The sequence below is a fragment of the Armigeres subalbatus genome, chromosome 2 (genome assembly GCF_024139115.2).
Source record: "Armigeres subalbatus isolate Guangzhou_Male chromosome 2, GZ_Asu_2, whole genome shotgun sequence".
Classification (NCBI taxonomy): domain Eukaryota; kingdom Metazoa; phylum Arthropoda; class Insecta; order Diptera; family Culicidae; genus Armigeres; species Armigeres subalbatus.
The window spans coordinates 394,682,070-394,701,741 of NC_085140.1; the positions used below are offsets into that span (position 1 = coordinate 394,682,070).

Sequence of the window (19,672 nt, forward strand, 5' to 3'; positions counted from 1 at the left end):
CTTCTCACTGTGAAAAGTGAGTAGTGCGAAGTGGGTAGTGGGACGTCCCATTTCGCACTACTCACTTTTTACATCGAGAAGTGATAAATTAGAAGTGAGAAGTGAGACGTCTCACTTGTCACTCCTCATTTATCTCTTCGCGCTGTAAAAAGTGAAAAGCTCGAAGTGAGTAGTGAGACGTCTCTCTTCTTATTGCTAATTTCTCACTTTTCAAATGAACTATTCGGCTAAATGACCTATTCGACCAAATGTCCTCTTCAGCCAAATGACCCTTTCAGCCAAACGACCCTTTCGGCCAAACGACCCTTTCGGCCAAATGACCCATTCGGCCAAACGACCCTTTCAGCCAAACGACCCTTTCAGCCAAACGACCCTTTCGGCCAAACGACCCTTTCGGCGAAACGACCCATTCGGTCAAGCGACCCTTTCGGCCAAATGACTTTCGGCCTAATGGTCTGTTCGGCCTAGTGGCATTCGGCCAAATTACCCTTCCCCCTTCAAAACGCTGTGTCTGTGTCAACTTGTCTTCTCTTTCGTCTGTCTGTAATCTAAGATTGAAGAATCATATTCGCATTGTCCATAAATATAAATCGATATGAGTGTATTCATGATTTTTTTAGGATAACTGGGTAGATTAAGCGGGTCCCTCCACCTGAGACGACGCAGTGCGAAGCGGATGAATTTCCTTTGTAGAGCTTCAATTCGTTGAATTTCATTCTGGTAATATGGGGACCAGACGGCAGACGAATATTCCGAAATGGGACGCACAATGGAGCAATATAGTGCCTTCAAACAGTACCTATATGTCGTTGAACTGCTTTTCAAAACGGAACAAGAATCCTAGCTGCGATGAAGCTTTTGACACAATATACGAAACGTGGTCCTTGAAGGTTAATTTAGAATCGACGAGAATTCTCAAGTAGAGCGAGTGTTTGCGTCCGAACGAAATAATCGAACATTTGGAGACGTTCAATGACATTCGATTAATGTGACACCATTCGGCAAAGGTTTCCAGTTGTAATTGCAGAAATGCTGCGTTATTAGGCTCTTTAAACGCAAAATATAGATCTTCGGTATATGACAGTTTTAGACACTTCAAAACAAGATGCACAACGTTCATGTAAAGCAGGAATATGAATGGACCGAGGTGGCTGCCGTGAGGAACACCGGACCCAACTAAAAACGGTGAAAAAACGCTGGTTTGGTCGGAGCTAGCCGATTAGTTTTAGGAACAAACTGATCAATAGCATAATTCCGGACAGAGTCGATGCTGCCAAATTACAGTCGCTTGTTGAACTGTGCAATCTGTTCATTGCTAACGAAGCATAGATCGAGAATGCGATTATTCTCGTTTTCGATTTCCATCATTTGTCCGAGGCCAGCAGTACTGAATGCATCAAGTAACTCACGTAATCGCGAGGAAACCGGAAAAAGGGAACCATAAGAATTTCGTTTCCAGGAAATTGAACTCAAATTCAAATCCCCTAAAACAACGATGTTATCTCTTGGTGTCAGCTACGAAACGATCCAGTTCAGAGAGTTAAGATATTTCTCAATTTAGTTTATCGTCGGTGACTCTATCAGGCGGAAAGTAAACAACACAGATGTAAAGCGTGGCATCGACAGTAGAAATAGCGACCCATATTTGCTCAACTTCTAATCCGGATGAAGGATCCCAGCTTACGGGACTTAATGCTTGAACGAATAGCTAGCAGGACGCCGCCCCGGTGAGCTTACGACTATTTGACGGCGAGCGATCTTGTCTGTACACGGAGTATGATGCATCAAATAACAAATTCGATGTGGTTGAGCCAGGTTTTGGAAAAAGCATAAATGTCGTAACACCCATCGCTGACTGTCAACTTATAATCGGCAAGTGAACTGTTGATTCCAGCAACGTTTTGGTAGTACAGCAAAACGTTTGCGGAAGTTGTTGCATTATTTGCATGGGAGGTGATTACGCGCCGTGGATCACGAGCTTTGGTGATGTTGCGACGAGTTGAGTGCTGCTGAGTAAGGATATGTTTTCTGGTCGGGCAGTGTTCTCATTTAAACCGTGCTTCCCAGATTCTGCAGGGTGGAAGCCCCTACCACCTGTCCCATTCACAGGACCAGGACGACTGTTGAACGCTGGATGGTCCGGACTGTGATGGAAGGCTCCGGGACTTCCAAAGGGTTTATTATCAGGCGTTCCGGTTGTTGAGCTGTTGAGGAAATGTCTTCAGAGCGAGCGGTGTCCTTGATTGGATCGTACTTGCCTGGTAGCGTGATCTGGAAGCCCCTTCTGTCTGACCAAAACACAGGACCAGGACGGCTGCATTGTCGCGAATGTGATGGGGGGCTCTAGGGCTTCCAAAGTGCTTTCTGTCATGCCTCCTGGGTGGTGGGAAATTGGAGCCAAATCGGTGATATTGTAGCTGCGGGAGGAAATGTCTTCAGAGCGAGCAGTGTTCGTAATCGGATAATACTTGCCTTGCCGGATAATACTTGCCCTTATGATGGGTCCATACGCAGGACCAGGATGACTGATGAGCGCAGGTTGGTAGGTCTCGACTGCAATGAGAGGCTCCGGGGCTTCCAAAGTGCTGTATGTTGTGCATTCTGGTGAGGAGAGCTGATTCTTTTCGGTGGAGATTTTGCAGTTTAAGAGTTGTTCGGAAGACGTACAAAGGAACCATTTTTTGATTCAAATCGAAAGGGCGTATAGTAACCCCTTCCGGCCAATACCATGCGTCGCTGATAACGTTTGAAAATGTTTTACAAACTGTTATTTTAAAAGACACGGAAGAAAGATCTGCTATGTTTTTGCCTCGAGGAACTAGTTTTGTCACTTTTATTAAGGACGGGTGTGCATTCAAAATGTCGGAAGCGTAAATTTTTACGTCCTCTTCACTTTGATCTGGTTCGAAGGGTGTTACATAGAAATACTCCAGATCGTTGGCGTGGAGATCACTATTCACAACTTTCAAACCCGAATTTCTAGGTTTAGTCTTACTTCCGTTGGCTTCCGCCGAAGAATCACCTGACGCTTCGAGATTGTTGGAGCCAATATTGCTTTGATCAAATCGCGTGCTGACTAAATCTGCGCTGGTGGACGGCCGCATTGATGTATGAGAAGCAGCTGCTGGTGTTGAGAAGCGTTCATTCGGGGTGGGTTGAGGTTGTTCGAGGTCTTAGGTGGATTAATAATTATTTGAACGCGTTTGTTTGCTCCGATGATGAACTTCTCCGGAAGATGGGCGATTGAGCTGTTGACTTCATTCAACACTTCGAAAAAAAAGTTTCATCGCAGGATCTTGAACGATTTATTGGGTCAGCATCATTCAAGGTAAGCTGGTCGATACGTTGCAGGAATGTCGTTTGTTGATGCGAATTAATGCTGGTTTTCGCCTAATGATTGCCATACAGTGATTTGTTCACTTGTCGTAAGACGAGTCGAGTCAACTACGAGACACTGAAGACGGAATCTGTACCATTTCGTCGAATGACATTTGGTCGAAAGGACATTGCGTCGAATGGACATTTGGTCGAAGGGACATTTAGTCGAAAATGAATTTTAATCCACTAGAGGCGTAGGACATTTGGTCGAAAGGACACTACGTCGAACGAACATTTGGTCGAATGGACATTTAGTCGAAATCAGATTTTAGAAAGAAGAATCTTCGTACATTTGGTCATATGAATTTTGGTCGTAGGACAATTGGTAGAAAGCGGATTTTCGAATTTATAATCTTGGTACATTTAGTCTTTAGTACGTTCCGTCGAATTGATATTTGAAAGAAAAGAACTTTACCCAATAACGATTTAAAAATAAATTATTTATTCCGGTGTTTCTAAAAGTCATGTAACTATTGCTATTGATTGATGGGTTCATAAAAACAAAAATACTACGAAACGGTGAATATTCCGAGATTTTTCCAGACTGGATATTGACTTCGCGAACCCCTCTAACCGACTACATTGAATCTATACCACCTGGTCAAATGAAATGTAGTCGAATGATCCTTCGTATAGTCGAATATACATTACTGCCGTTATACGCATAACTGTCCCATGTACATTGGAAATCCCAGCAAACATGGGACAAATATGCGTATGACGGCAGATAAGGTCATATGACCATTGGGTCGAAATTAAATTTTCGGCCAATAATTAACGAATTATGGTTGAAAGACAATTTTATACGGAACTAATTATTGTATAAATATTGAGTGGAAGAAAGAGTATCAATGAAAAGAATAAGTAAGCCATTTTCATTCGACCAAATGTCAATCAATGAAATGTTCCAAATCCGACTATGATGAAGTATTGGTAAAATAAAATTGATATCATTGGTTTTTGACCATGGGCCGAAAAATAGGGTCACCAGGGTCTCTAGAAGTTTCTACTAGCTCAGTTGAAAAATCCTCATTGGCTTCCGTACTCGTTTCTTCCGCTACTGAATGAACTTCCTCACGTCCACTGAATCCCTCTAATCAGTTTATTCATGTATCTTGTGGATTATACATTTATTAAAATTTAATAAAAAAATTTTCGACTAAATGCCTATTCGACCAAATGTCCATTCGACTAAATTTACATTCGACTAAATGTCCATTCGACTAAATTTCCTTTCGACTAATGGGGTGCTTGGTGGCCTTGTGTCACTGCTTCTGCCTCATAAGCAGGAGATTAAGGGTTTGATCCCTGGCCCTTTCTAATTTCCTATTAGATAATTTCATTAATCATATAACTCAATCTCTTTGCAAATCAAATTCTCATTGCTAGCAAGTATGATTCTAAATATAGAATTGTTATAAAAAGCTGCCTGTTACTTAGTAGCAGTAAATAAAATGTAAAAATAGATTGGTATTCATTTGTACCCGCATACGAATGCTATATACGGTCGCTACGCTCGTGCAGGCCTCATACAAGTAAGAATGTGTGAGGTTGATGTGCGGGTAGCGATGGACGTGTAGAAGTGTGCGTGGTATTAGAATCCAATAGCATTCAAATTCTAATTGTAAAAAATGAATCCCATTAGAATTCACTTTAATACTTTCTCATTACTCTAGTACTTCTAATTCTCATTCATATATTCCTATCCCAAAGATCGCATCACTTACCAAAGTGAATCCAGATAATATATCCCTTCATACTAACACAATATCCTATCCTAAGACTATCGTGGAGATGCAGAGGTATACTCGGTCTCTAGTAGCAACGAGAGTTGAACTAATAATCCTTCCTTCCCTTGATGACCGTAAGGACGTGGCCGGCGCCGTAATTGACTTAGTAAAATGCATTGAATTTCCGAAATTTGCCCATTGAGAATGATAGCTAAACCCAAGCTCCATTCAATTGGTTCCCTGTGCAATTTCGCAAGTTCTAATCAATCACGGAGTAGCAACTACGAATTGTACGGTTATCCTGCTCATGCTCATGCTCATGCTCATTCGACTAAATTTCCTTTCGACTAAATGTCTATTCGACCAAATGTCCATTCGACTAAATGTGCATTTGACTAAATTTCCATTCGACTAAATGTCCCTTCGACCAAATGTCCTTTCGACTAAATGTCCTTTCGACTAAATGTCATTCGACTAAACGTCATTCGACGAAATGTCATTCGACGAACTGTCCCAAAGCCCTGAAGACGACTGTTACTGTTGAGGTTGAGGTGGAATTCAATGGGAGTGTACAAACTCGTCTTACGACAAGTGAAAACATTCCACTAAAAAGCTCAAAATAATTTTCTTAAGTGATTTGTTGATCATGCGAAGATTTTCACCATAATTACCCAGACGCGAGGGGGCAAAAGTAGATCTGAGGGTGAAGGCAGGTCTTTTTACCTTACTGTTAACATCATTAGCAACACATCGACAACCTCAAATCGTGGCCAATCCATTCGTTTTCGGGACCAACACCACTCCGATTGCCTCGTTTTCTACCAGCCACTAGATACTAGGGCTATATAGTTTGTGATGAACGTTATGAGAACGGAGCAGTCCATCGGTAAGACACGCGTCTTCAAAGCATGGACCATGCCGAGGCTAACTAAATCAACATGTTTTCATGTTAATTTATACAAAAGTACATGGATACTTGGTTTATGTGTCGTTTGAAGAGTTTTTTTTTCTTCATTTTGAGAAATAGCTCTTCAAACGAAGTATGAACTAGTTTATACATATTGACGCGTGTTATAAGTCGGATCCTAAGCAGATCATGCCGAGGTGGTGGTGGCCTAGCCGGCACTTGAAAAAGTTGTTCGAAGTGCTGGTCAGTTGGATCGGTCAAAGAGGAGGCGAATGTTCCCGGTTGCGGCAGCTCTCTCTCTCCTTCGTCGGCCAGAGAGTCTGCCCACACTCGCTTGTCTCGTCGACATGAGCGTTTTACTTTCTTCTCAATAGCCGAGTTTCGTTGACGGGCTAAGACTTTGGCTCCTCTGGTTTTTGATCGCACTATCGCTGCTTTGACTTCTTTTCGCTCCTCTATCTTCCTCCAGGTCTCATCAGTAATCCAATGTTTTCTCTGGGTGCGCAGTTCACCAAGATTGTTCTCGCTTGTGGTGATGAAGGCATTCTTGATGGCGGTCCATTGGTCTTGCCGGTTGGATTCCAAAAATAATGTTCTATTTCTCCTATTACTATTTGTCGCTGAGCTAATCACTATTTTGATTTATATTGGCTAAAATATCGAAAAATCTCGTTATTTGTGGAGACAATGGGTCGGTCAGATGGTAAAATTTGGGTCAAGGGAATCAGTATCAGGTATTGTTGATATCTTCTCTTCGTCTGGTCTCTTATCGCTTCTCACAATTAGGATGGAGACCAATTGTCTAGAGACTGAGCATGGGTTGAATTGTTGTGTATAGAAAAATTCATAGATGCAAATTTGATAAAATGTAAAACACTTTTTAATCTCTCACTAATTGCACAATTTAAATATATGAAAACCTTCTATTACTGGTTGTTCAACTCGTTGACTAGGCTGACGCTGTGATCCAATAAGCGTATCGCGACTGTATTAATTATCAGTTTACAACTTTGAGCAAATCGATACTTCTCAAGCAGCAAAATCGACCGAAAAAAGTAATAGTTACGCGCTATAATCCAAGAGAGACTTATGTATTGCTGAGGTAGCATTCTTTGAAAACCCCATTGTACATTGTGTGCGTTCACTATTCATTCTTTCAAATTTTCCTCGTCTCTTAATCAAATCATACTGTAAAACATCCAACCACACACTGTTCTGATTGAACTAGTAGTAGATTGTATCTCCGTTTTTTTTCCGACCATCCATTTTTTTCGAACATCGAAATCAATGTACACCACACAACCAAAAGTTCCAACCTGTGCGTACCGAACCTAATACACAGAGTACTCAAAGCCCGTGCAATTGTACCGTAAAAATCGACGGAAAGATTCGTGTTTCAATTTTTAATCAAACACTACCCTCACTCGATCCAAATGGAATCGATGCCATGCTAGCCTTGTGACTAGACTTCACACTAGGGTATGCCAAACAATTGTGAAACTAAAGAGTTATATATGCTTAGTTTGTTAGTTCTGTAAAAATTTTATAGAGCAATTTCCATCCCATTAGACTTCTTATAATAATAAATATTGAATAGATTATTCTAAATCTTGACACGATTAACACATAATTTATTTAAAAAATTACCAAAAAGTTCTGTTATTCAAATTTGTTTCTTTCTGTCGACATATCCATGTTTTCTAGTACTTGTGGGCGACGGTATCTTTGTAAAGATCTAAATTCCTTAGGGCCGATTTCTTCACATTCGCTTAGGCATTAGGTCAGGTTTAAACGTGTGGGTTAGCACCGTCTAGATTTAACCAGAGGTGAAAAAAATGGCTCCAAAAGTGTTCTCATGTTTATGTCAGTTGTTTCCATTTTCGGCCACCCTATTCGAAACCGCCACCGGGAGACAGGAAACTTGAGCCGTATGATGACTACGTCACCGACAATGACTGCGATGATGTCGACCATGACGCCGACGTTGGTGACCGCTGGGTATTGGATTCCCACCGGAAATAGAAAACGCAAACGCTGAATACACTGAACGAATCCACTCGTGTCGTGTTTTGTTGGCGCTAACAAGTTCGTTTGTGGATTGATTCAGTTTTACTTTATTTTTTTTTGCGCGCGCGTTCTTTTCTCGTCGTTGAATTCATGTTTCAGGCTGGATGAGCAGAACCGATGCTTCCAACAACATTGTTGAGATTCAATAACCTTTTTTTCGAATAGTAGTTTTACTGGAATTGTGTTGAAAGCGGATACTTTTTTTCCATTCCTACGCGTTTGACATGGTATGCAGTCGACTAACCTGGTTTCCATTTTCTGCTTTCTGTTTTCAGAGGAATTTTACTACAAAATCAACAAGACTATGAAGAGGCTGTGGAGAGCTTTCGGAAAGCTATTCAGTTTCGGCCATCACTGGCATGTAAGTATATGACGCAGGTTGAGGATAGGATCTTTTCCAAAAAAAAGTTGAGGATATATATAGGGTGGGTGTACCAATTGTCGCTATACATAAGAACAATTTTTTTTAATAAGTAAAAGGCGACCCGCATGCCCTTATATATCAAATGAAAGGTTTCACTTCCTGCTCCTTAGAACAGCTGTGAAAACCACAAAAAAATGTGTTATTATCCTCAAAATTGATTAATTCGGCTCCAACATTACGCCCTTTTGAAATGTTGGTGCCGAATTCATAACAGGAACGTATGCACCAGTTGTGACACTATTCTTAATTTTGGTTCCTTATTTGGCAAATCCCATTGTTTCTTATGGCATTGGCCAAATTGGGAACACTAGTGCGACAACTGGTGCAAAGGACGTCAAAAATTAAGCAAAATCATTTTTTACAATTATGCTTTGCTTGTTTTGAAGGATATCAAAGGTGTTATCGTATTATATGAATATGCTTTATCGATATGAACTTGGTTTGCGGTGATTTGTTTGGCCTTCTTCTTCTTCTTCTTCTTCTATGGCTCTACATTCCAACTGGAACTTGGCCAAGCTTTTCAACTTAGTATTCTATTAGCATTTCCTCAGTTATTAATTAAAAGCTCTTCTGTGCCCGCCATTGCATTTATACATCAAAATAGTATAAATCTAAATTGTCAGTAGCTTTGAAAACTTTGGATTTTTTGGGAAGCTGACATTAAATAAGTCAAAAAATTGACTGAGACAATTAAACGAGGTACAATTTTTAACAAAAAGGGTCAATTGATATTCCATAATGATTTTTTTTTTTCAATTTAAGATGCTCCTGAAATTTCTAAATGGGATTTTCCCGGAAATCTTCCAGGAGCTGCTTCTGCGTTTCCTCGAAAAACAATTCCTTCTGATATTCAGTTTTCGAAAGTCCTCTAGGAGTTTCTTTCGAAACTTTTCCAGGATGCCTCCTGAAAGTATTCCTGGAGATCAACTTGAAAATCTAGACCAACATTTGAAAAGGGCGTAACAGCCAAAATTTATTCCTTCTGATTTTTTGTCTACATATATAGCTATATATGTAGACCAAGAATCAGGAGGAATAAATTTTGGCTGTTACGCCCTTTTCAAATGTTGGTCTAGAAATATTCCTGCTTAAAATCCCTCAGAAATTTCTCCAGAAGTTCTTCCGGAATTGTTTTGGAAATTTCTTCAGAAACTTCTCCGATAGATCCCTCAAGAATTCCTCCAGAATTTTTTGTAGGAAATCGTTCCCAAATTTCTCCGAAAAAAAGTTCTTCTTGAAATTTTTCTTGAAATTTCTTCACAAGCTTTTCTGAAAGTTTCTCTGGGAATTCTTTTATAATTCATCCGGAGATTTATTGAAGAATAATTTTCGGTGGATTATTTGATGAATTTGCTGGGGAATCCTGAACGAATTATTGAAGAAATTCCCGAAGAAACTCCTGGAAGAATTCCCGAAGCAAATCCTGCAAGAATTCATCAAGGAATGTCAGGATTTTATGTTGTAAAATTTGTGTTGTAAAATTTTTATGTTGTCATTGCCATTCAATTCTATAATCTTCTAAGATATTTATTCACGAAGACGTAAAAAAGTTTCGCCATTTTTCAGGCACTTGCCATTACTCGCAATAAGCTGCGTTCGACGACCCTGTCCTGCCAAAAACTAACTTTTTATAGGAGGCCCGGATACCCATTTTTTCTCCCCAATATGCATTTCAAAAATTCACTTATTTTTAAAGAAGGAGAGTCTTGTTTCTTTCCTATTAGAAATGAGCCAGATCGGACAATCGGACGGATATGCAATAATGGACCACGTGCGTATAATGGAACCCCTGAGCAAAACTGTGTTTCAAAAATAAATTCATTTTACGCACGATTTATAACAAAAAGTTGCATTTGACGATATCGTCCCATTGAAAGGGTCGTTTGGCCAAAACTCGTGCGCCCGAAAACCATTTGACCATACAAACCATTTGGCCAAAACATATCTGTCCGAACGGGTCATTCCGAATAAGTCATTTGGCCGAATAGGAAATTTCGACACCAACATTTCGACACCAACAAGAGCTTTCCACGTTGTTGGTGAAACAATTTGAGCCCACCCATGCAATGTAACACCACTTATGGAAGCAACAAATCCTCTTCTTTCATTAAATGGCGCTGGATTGCGAGGGTTTTAGCCCATCAGCGACGTGCAAAGCTCTTGTTCACAAAAGCAGTCTCGCCCTTTAGAAATATTGGTGCGGATTTTACCGAACAGATCATTTGGTTGAACATAAATTACTTTCAGCCCAATGGTTTGTTCAGCCAAACCACTTTCGCTTTGTGGTCATTGGCTAATTGGCATTCGGCCGAATGTTTTCCGGCCAAACGGCCCTTTCTCGTTTGTATTGAAAATGATCTTAACAGTTGTATCCAACATATTAGGTTAAAAAACTCACTCATTTTTTCAGCACGATTAAATAGAGATCTGAGTAGACACAACCGCGTTGTTTTGATTTGTTTCCTCTAATCACGCTCCTGTACAGGGCCGGATTTAGGGGGGTGGAGCGGGGGGCCGTGGCCCCGGCCCCACAAATCTTGTGTACCAAAACCAACCTTTTTTTGTACATTTTGGGGCCCCCACAAGCTGTCGGCCCCGGGGCTCCTTTCCGACTATTATGTGAATATTACATAAATTTTTATTATTCATAACTCTTGTTGAATTAAAATGTTTATGAACCACTTTGAACGAGCGAGAAAGGCAGCAGGTGGTTGAGTAATTAGAGTTTTGTCGTTCCTGCGTCCCAAACTATTTGATTACAGTTATAATTATAAATGGATTTTCATAGTCTTCTTTTTCTTCTTCATTGGCATTACATCCCCCTGGGACATTGCCGCCTCGCCGCTCAATTTAGCACTTCCACAGTTATTAACTGCAAGGTTTCTAAGCCAAGTTACCATTTTTGCATTTATATTTCATGAGGCTAACACTATGATACTTCTATGCCCGGGGAAGTCGAGACAATTTCCAACCCGAAAATTGTTTAAACCGTCACCAAGAATCGAACACAGCCACCCTCAACATGGTCTTGCTTTGTAGCCGCGCCTCTTATTGCACGGCTAAGAAGGGCCCCATAGTCTTTCTTAAGTCATTCAAATATCTCTTTTATTCAGGTTCTTTTATTCATTGATTCCACAATCCTATCATCAATACTTGAAATACCAGCGAATAATCCGATTTTACCTTCATTGTTCCATCAGCGCTTATCGAAACGTTTATTCCACCCAATACCCCTCACCAATACGGATCACCCACGCACAGTCAGTCATATATTCACATTTTTCAAAACACCAACGCTCACAATTGTCTTCACAGTTTTCCTTCCGCGATAATGAATAAATGGCATGACAACCGGCAGAAAGCTGCTTATCTCGTGCCGCACATTCTCAAGCCCAAAGCCTCAAAGCAACTCAGCCTCTTTCAAATCCCGCTCGGCTTACGGTGCGAATTCGTCGCCAATCTCCATACTAGCGATGCAGGCACGCATCATATCACATCACAGACACAGCGAGGATGAATGAATGGAAAAGAGTGGAAAAGCGAGGACATGTCGGTTGTACGACTTGGGCAGTTTTAGTCGTTGCTGTTGCGCCGTTTCTCTACGCTATACGTTTCTACTCGAAAGATAGGGTAAATGATGTATCTTGGACAAGCGCAGGACATTCATTAGAAAATATATCGAGATTGAATAGTATAAAACAATTGAAAACCACTAGGTTCATCCAAATACTTAACCTATGATTAGTCTTGCGTCTCCATTGCCCAATTTTTGAGTAAATTACGTTTACTAAGTGTAAACTGTGATATACTGCGAACTGAAATATTTTCGTTTTGGACATCAAATATATAATTTCGACATGGAAAATGCATATATTTTGGACAGAGTCATTTTCTCCTAATTTAAAAATGGCCACCTACAGATCTCAATGGTATGACTTACCTACACGTATCCACATTCATTTAAATTCATTTATTTGCTTAACTGACATAGATTAGACCAGAAATTAACATTGTTTCGCAATCTTATCGATATCATTGAAAACAGCCTAAAAGTTGGCAATTAATGGTTCATCCATGTACTGTACATGGGGTGACCAATAAATGTCTGATGCATAAAAACATAACTTCATTTTGGTCACTCCTTTTTCATCCGTCTCAAGTTCATGTTAAGCGATTGGAATATGTTAGTATCTCAATTACAATCAAACTTTGGCCGCAGAACCTCAAGATTGCCGTTTGAACCAATTTAAACGTGTTTCAGGTGCATGTTACGAAGAGTCCTATAATGCATGTTCTCCTTCATACTGGCGTCCAGCAGGCACTTTGGTAGAAAGCTTTACATTTTAGATAATTTTAAAGATAAATAATAGTTGATTTGTGAATTCTCATCAGGAGCCGCTAGAGTTGAGGTAAAAGTATGCAATGATCATATTTTCGATAAAAATTTTCCTACACATTATCTAAAATTAATCGAAGAAGCTCAGGCATGTCCAAAATATGTACATGTCCAAAATATATCATTTACCCTATGCGCGATCTAAAAAGCCGGAAAATGAATCTGAATGTTCATACACTGCCGTACCCCGTCCATTAACACAAAACCTTTCTGTGATTTTTTGTTTGCTTTCGTCGTTCAACTCGTTGGTCCTGTTTTATATTTTTTTTCCTTGGGTTCCATCTGATGAAAAACGGGATAAATAGCATTCTCCAGTAGTATCCGGTGTAGTAGTCATCACTCGGGAGATTCCTTTCCGGTTGGTCGGTTGGTTGGTTGGCGAGGGCGACAGACGCAATGCATCACATTCAAACGAAGAGGAGGCACGGCGATGCGATGAGGGACTCAAGTAGGTGGGCGAGATGCGCGGAAAATTTTGTTCATTTCCCCAGCGCTGTACAAAAGAGTCGTTTTTATATGCTTTCACCAAGTTTGCTTTTCTCGTTTGAAGCTAGACTCGTTTTTCCAGCTTTGTCCATTTGTGTGTGTGTGCTGGATTTGCTTGCTTTTTAGGTTTGCGGAAGGATACAGACTTCTGTACTTTGGGAAATTCAATTACAAGCATGTGGTAAAATTTATATCCTCGATTATACATAGGAAAATGGCAAATTGATTGGGTTATGACACTTGGCATTCCAAATTTAACCAGCATCAGATATTGACCAATATTTAACATCTTTTCGTTTTTCCCAGTTACTAAAGATTTCTTATTTAAAGGTGGATTCTGTTTCTTGTTCTTTCTCTTTCATATCTCTATCTATCGAATGATGAAAGCGATTGAATATCCACGCCATTTGATTTAAAAAAAACTACATTCAAAAGAATTGCAAAGAAAACCAATAGATTTAATTTATTATTACTGATTCAATATTTGGCCAGTTCGATCCCCGCAGTGGAGTTGCTAAAAAAAAAGAAACGGAAGGGAATACAGACTGGAGGCGTTGATAGCTGCCGGGTAAGCTTGTCTCATTTACACCGACCAACGACGGCATCGGCGACGACGACGGCAACGCCACCGACTGTTGCAAGCTGAGAGTTGCTTAGCTAATGAAAATAAGCTTCGTCTGCTTGCTCTTCTGTCCGGGCAAGCAAAATCAGCATCGGGGGAGTAATTATTGTCGAGATAGATGGCGAGCTCTCCGGCACATCCCGAATCGGACGGACAGAGCAGTAAATGAGCCGGCAGCGGATGAAAGGGGTTTGCTTTCATTTTGCATAATGGACGTTCATTTGCACCTTTCGGGTTTGAATTGCACTTCTTCTTTTGTGCCGAGAAGGATTCTGTTTTTCAGGACAATATGCATGTGATATATTAGTTCCGCTGTGTTACTGACGGGTTCATTCATCATGGGAGAAGCGTACTAATTTGGCATGTTTTTCGTTATCATTTTGGGAAAAATTTAATTACCACCTGTATGTTGGAATGTGTCCAAAACACAATCGGTAACGTAACGTGTTTACAACTCTAATTTAACTGAAATTGAATTGATCATGAAATACAAGTTTGATATTCTTCAGTGGAAAAACTTCGATGTGTAGTCTTTACTGAGCATTTATTGTCAAAATCAATGTTTGTCTTACTCACAAAAATGCTAAAGCAATATGTGTGTATAAAAGCTTTTCACATTTTAATTCTAATTGGATTTAGTATGCTTCTCGATTATGCCCAGTAATATGGTGTACATCGTAATTTTCTCCAAACTGTGCGAAATAAAAATAGCATCACCATGTTTTTTAATAATACTTTTTGACATTACAGAATGTAAGCGCAATCTGTCTTGCATCTTTACAGTGAATTAAATTGATATTATTACGGAGCACTTACAAGCTGAAAAAATCACGAAAAGAGAGAGTTAAAAATAGCATCACTTTAGCTTTAACAAATAAATCCGCGATTCTATGGATAGGTTCGATTTTTCAGGCTCAAGGCTTTGATAAAGGTAAAGGACAAGAACAAACCAAAGGTTTTCTAAAGTATCTCTATGTTTGTGTTTAAAAAATCATAAGGGTTGTGTATATGACCCGATCGCCCAACGTAAACCACGTAAAATAGTTTGGTGCTCTTGCATGAACATTGCAAGGTAACAACAAAAAATAACTCATGGTGGTTGTCTATTGAATTTATCTAAAAATCGTCAAAATGAGCATAACTTTTGATATTTCTAGAGACGCACACTGCTCTATAAATTTTCTGCAGTAACCACACGCCGACGTGCGCTTGTAATTCTGCTATAGTCGTCGCCAAGCGATTATGTTTTGCACTTTGAAGAAAATATATCTCTGATCGGCGGCATCGCAACGATTGAACTGTCTGTTGTCGTCACGCGATTGTGTTTTGTATTGTTAGGACACCTCGTCTTGGATCAACTTTAACTTGTTTAAATGATGATTCTGAAAAGAACCGATTTGTCTTTAATAATGTGCATTTCAGCCAAAGAAAACCAAAGTAAGAATTCTGCTAGAAAATTTTACTTTTCGTCGAAGGCCATCTCGCCATCTCACTGCTCGAACCGAAACTAAGAGCCCCGATTCCGCTACCGACGTCAAGCGATTATGTTTGTTACTTTGAAGGAAGTTCGTTTTAAGAAAATTTTATATTCATAATACTTTCAATAATGCGTATTTTAAATCACTAACAGCCAGTAACAGAAACACCTCACAGCTCAACTATCTTCCCAAAATTATGGTGGTCCTGAAAAGAGCCGATTAATTTTCAATATCTCAAATTACAGTCAGCAATCACCGCCGCTCTACCATCGATGATCCGTTGTCGCTGGGTCTGCTCTCTGCCCGACGACTGCCTCCGATGCATGCTCACCGCATGGTCGGTAGACGGAGCATCGCATCGGTTCTGCTCTCCGTAAATGCACGAACGCTAATGACGTGCGCGCCCGAAACACGAGTCTTTCCATGCATAGAGAAAATGAAGCTCCGCCTCTTCGGTGAGTGTTATGGTTACACATAATATTTGCACCATACCGATTAGCAAAGAGGTGGAGCTAATGGTCTTTCTCAATTGATTCAAGAAAGCTGTTTTCCTGCGCGCGCGAGCTATTTTCTTCGAGATTTCAAGGAGAGCGGAGAGCAGAGGTTCCATAATCGGCTGAAAGTTTCCAGTGGTAGCAGAATCACAAGCGCGCGTCGAAGGGAGACGCTGTGAAAATGTATCCACATGGCTGGCGTCTGTAACTTTTTCATGACAATTCATCGAATGACTGATGCTGGCGTCAGTAGCAATCAAGTTGTTACTGTTTGTGATTGAAACGCACATTATTGGAAATAAATCGGGTGGTTTAGCGTCAGTAGATAGTTGCCGTCTGTAGCAGAATCACGAATGCGCATCAGAGGGAGACGTTCCAGAAATGTATTCGCATGAATGGCACATCAATATAATGGTGGTTTATTTTCCATTTATTTATTAATCGCTATTAGCAACCACCGCCGCCCCAGCATCAAATGACGCCACCAACGCCATCGAGCAGCCTTTGTCGCTGGAATCGCTATCCGGCGCCATGGTCTGCTCTTCGCCCGAAGTTCGCCTTCGATGGTGACTCACTGGAAATTTTCAAAAATTTTACGATGATACTCAAAAGTTCCAATAAATTTTGCAAATTGCTGGAGAGTTTCCGAGTCGATTGATATATAAATCTAGAAAATGCATCAAAAGATAGAGGCACTATCTATTAACGTTCAAAATCTTACATGATTTCGTGACGATCCACTAATTTTAAAATTTTCGTTTGCACCCTGTATCCCAACCTTAACTTTAGACGAAGTTTACATTATTCTGCTGGAAAATAATCTCTGGGTCCATGACTCGCCGTTTTTTATAAAGCTTATCTTCTGCATTTCGATGTGAGTCTCCGAGGATTAAGGACGAACTTTTCGGAATGTTTGTTCATCTTGCGTTTTTTAGGGCACCACTATTTATACTGAAGCAATGATCAACTGTCAACTCTTTATTCTATGGTTGCTGAGACGCCTTTGCTGGTGCCTCTGAAAATAAAACGTGAAACCTAAAGGATTCTGGACAGATTTACCTCGACAGATTTACCTCGTCGTTTATTTCCACACGAATGGAAGATTTACATTATCACTGGAGCTTTTGAGCTCGACTAATTTAGTACAGGATATACTAAAAATATTGTCAACCTGTCAAAGACTATCAAAGTTGAACTTTTTGACCGGGCATTTCCCGTGTATTCTAAAATTAAATGAGAAATAAACATGAGTGTTCTAAATTCGCATCTACATATTTGCGTTCGTTTGAATGCAGCAATTCCCGAGAAAAAAATCTTCAGAGTTTGCGTTATGATTAAAACCATTTGTTTTGTCACGAATGAAGAAGGCGCATTCGCACTGTTTCATGTGTCTCAGTACATATCGTGACATTAATAGTACATAGTCATTAGTCATGCGCTAAAGCGTAAAATTTCGCAAACTAGAGATTCTTCCCCTGCATTGGTGGAACACCCATATGCAATAGTATCTTCCTCTGCCTTGGTGGGACGCTAGCTAGATGAATGATGTAGTTGTGGATCGGAAATATCACAATTCTGCGCGATGGGACGCCCGCAAACAAACATTTTTTCACTTGTCATAAAACTAGTTTTAAAAGGAGGTCAAGTACGAGACACGGAAGACGGCCTCACTGTTGAGGTCGAAATACGTATCTGTCAAAGGTACAGTAAAGTAGTGGAATTAAATGGAATAGAACAAACTCGTATTATGACAAGTAAATACATTCCACAAAAAGCTTAAACGAATTTCGTATCAAACATTTCTTACTCTGATTGAGGAATTAGGAAAGTTATAACCAACATATATGACTTTACCTTTATTAATTAATTTTTTTTTCAGTTTTGTTTATTTGGTAGGCTCAGGCGTGTATAACACTTTACGGAGCCACGTTTCTTTGAGATATGTACAATCGACATAATCTTATTATTAAATTAGTAAGAGAGGGAAATAAGCCAACGTACTCGTGGTGACTCGAGGTTAGGTTTACAATGTTTAAGGATGGACGGGGATTAGGATTCGGGAATCAGGGAATCATCATAATCAAGGAATTTCAGCAGCTCATCCGATCATATGGCGTCGGGGACGATATGGTGTGTCGTCGTGCTCGAAGGATGGTTCGAATGGGAGCATCTTCCGGACGGCCAGAGCTACGGCGCTCTACGGGACAGACAGACAGAGACAAAACAAAAAAAAAAGTTTGAAGAAAAGAAAAAAAAAAAACAAAAGTATTAGACTTTCATGTCAGAGGAACAAAGAAAACTATAAATGGCTTGCATATAAACCACATCACGATCCCCCAAAACACCTCTTATCTCCTGGAAGGGTTGTTTACCTCGGGCCACTAGGGTATACAATAATTGCTCTCTGGAGACGTCGTTTTCCGAGCAGAACCAAACTACGTGATCGATGTCATCATAACCGGCTCCGCACCTACATAAGTTGCTATCGACAAGGTTTATTCTGTACAGATGTGCGTTTAGTGAATAGTGATTAGACATAAGTCTCGACATCACGCGAATTAAGCCTCGACTTAAGTCCTCACCTCTGAACCACGCTCGCCCAGAAACATTTGGAACTATAGAAAATAGCCACCGTCCAAGTTCGTTGTGTGTCCAATTTCTTTGCCAACTTTGAAGAGTAATCTGACGGACTAATAGGAAAAACTCTTTGCTCCAGAATTGTCTATCATAAACCTCACCTTCCTGTGCGCCCACCTTTGCCAGCGAGTCTACTTTATCGTTATTGACATATTAGCATTTATCGAGAAAACCTAATAGATATCGCAAACAAGCGACAAATCTGAAGTGTACTGAATTTGATTATTTCTGCCTTTCTCGTATACTAAGTATACGTAACGGCCTTATGATCACTCCAAAACTGAGCTTTTTATAGAAGGCTCAGAGACCCATAGTGTTATATTTCGACACAACTGAGGTGAAGACTTTTTGTGTACGTAGACACATGTACATGTTTGGTCTGTGTCCATCATTTTGTGGACACACTTTTGGGACTTATCATTGACAGTACTGCTATTGAAAATTGGGCTCAGAAATTATGGCCAAACTAAATTTGTTGTACGTTAAATACGCGTAAAACAAAAACTCTCATATTATTCGTATATCTTATGCACGAGAAAGGCGCCAACACCTCTAGGAGGATTAATCAGGGGTTTCAAGTAGAGGGCCAATTGTAAGAACAGCATTGTTGGAATCACTGTTATTCTTCCCAATATCCGACTATGAATAGCTTTCAAAAAGAAATCAAAATGTACCACGGAAGAAAATACAAAATTTCCATAAAAAATCAATAAACAATTACAAAAATTAGTAAAAAAAATATAAAAATCAATAAAAGTGAGCATTTTTTCCATAGAAGACCCTTTTTTTTAAAGCGTTTGAAGTTCATGGATTTTTTTTTTGTATTTTTGTATTTTATTTCGTATTTTATTTTTGAATTTTTTTGTATTTTTTTATGCAGTTTTTTTTTATTTTTTATTGATCTATATTGATTATTTTTTGGAAGTTTTTTTTTAATTATTATGGGAAAAAACTATTCATTTTGTGGAAAATTGTGTAATTGTTAATATCGTTTTTTTTTATTTTTTTCCCGTGGAACATTTGAATTTCTTTATATAAAATACTTCTTTTATA

The 19,672-nt window shown here is 39.7% G+C and overlaps 1 protein-coding gene across 3 annotated transcripts in view; it reads left to right on the forward strand.

Annotated features, from left to right (window-relative positions):
* The window catches only part of LOC134213214 (protein O-mannosyl-transferase TMTC2-like), a 759,458-nt gene that overhangs the window by 628,436 nt on the left and 111,350 nt on the right, over nt 1-19,672 (forward strand). For all 3 annotated transcript variants that reach the window (XM_062691957.1, XM_062691956.1, XM_062691958.1), the window contains exon 7: nt 8,358-8,443. In XM_062691957.1, coding sequence (XP_062547941.1) covers nt 8,358-8,443 — 86 coding nt within the window. The remainder of the gene's footprint in view (nt 1-8,357; nt 8,444-19,672) is intronic.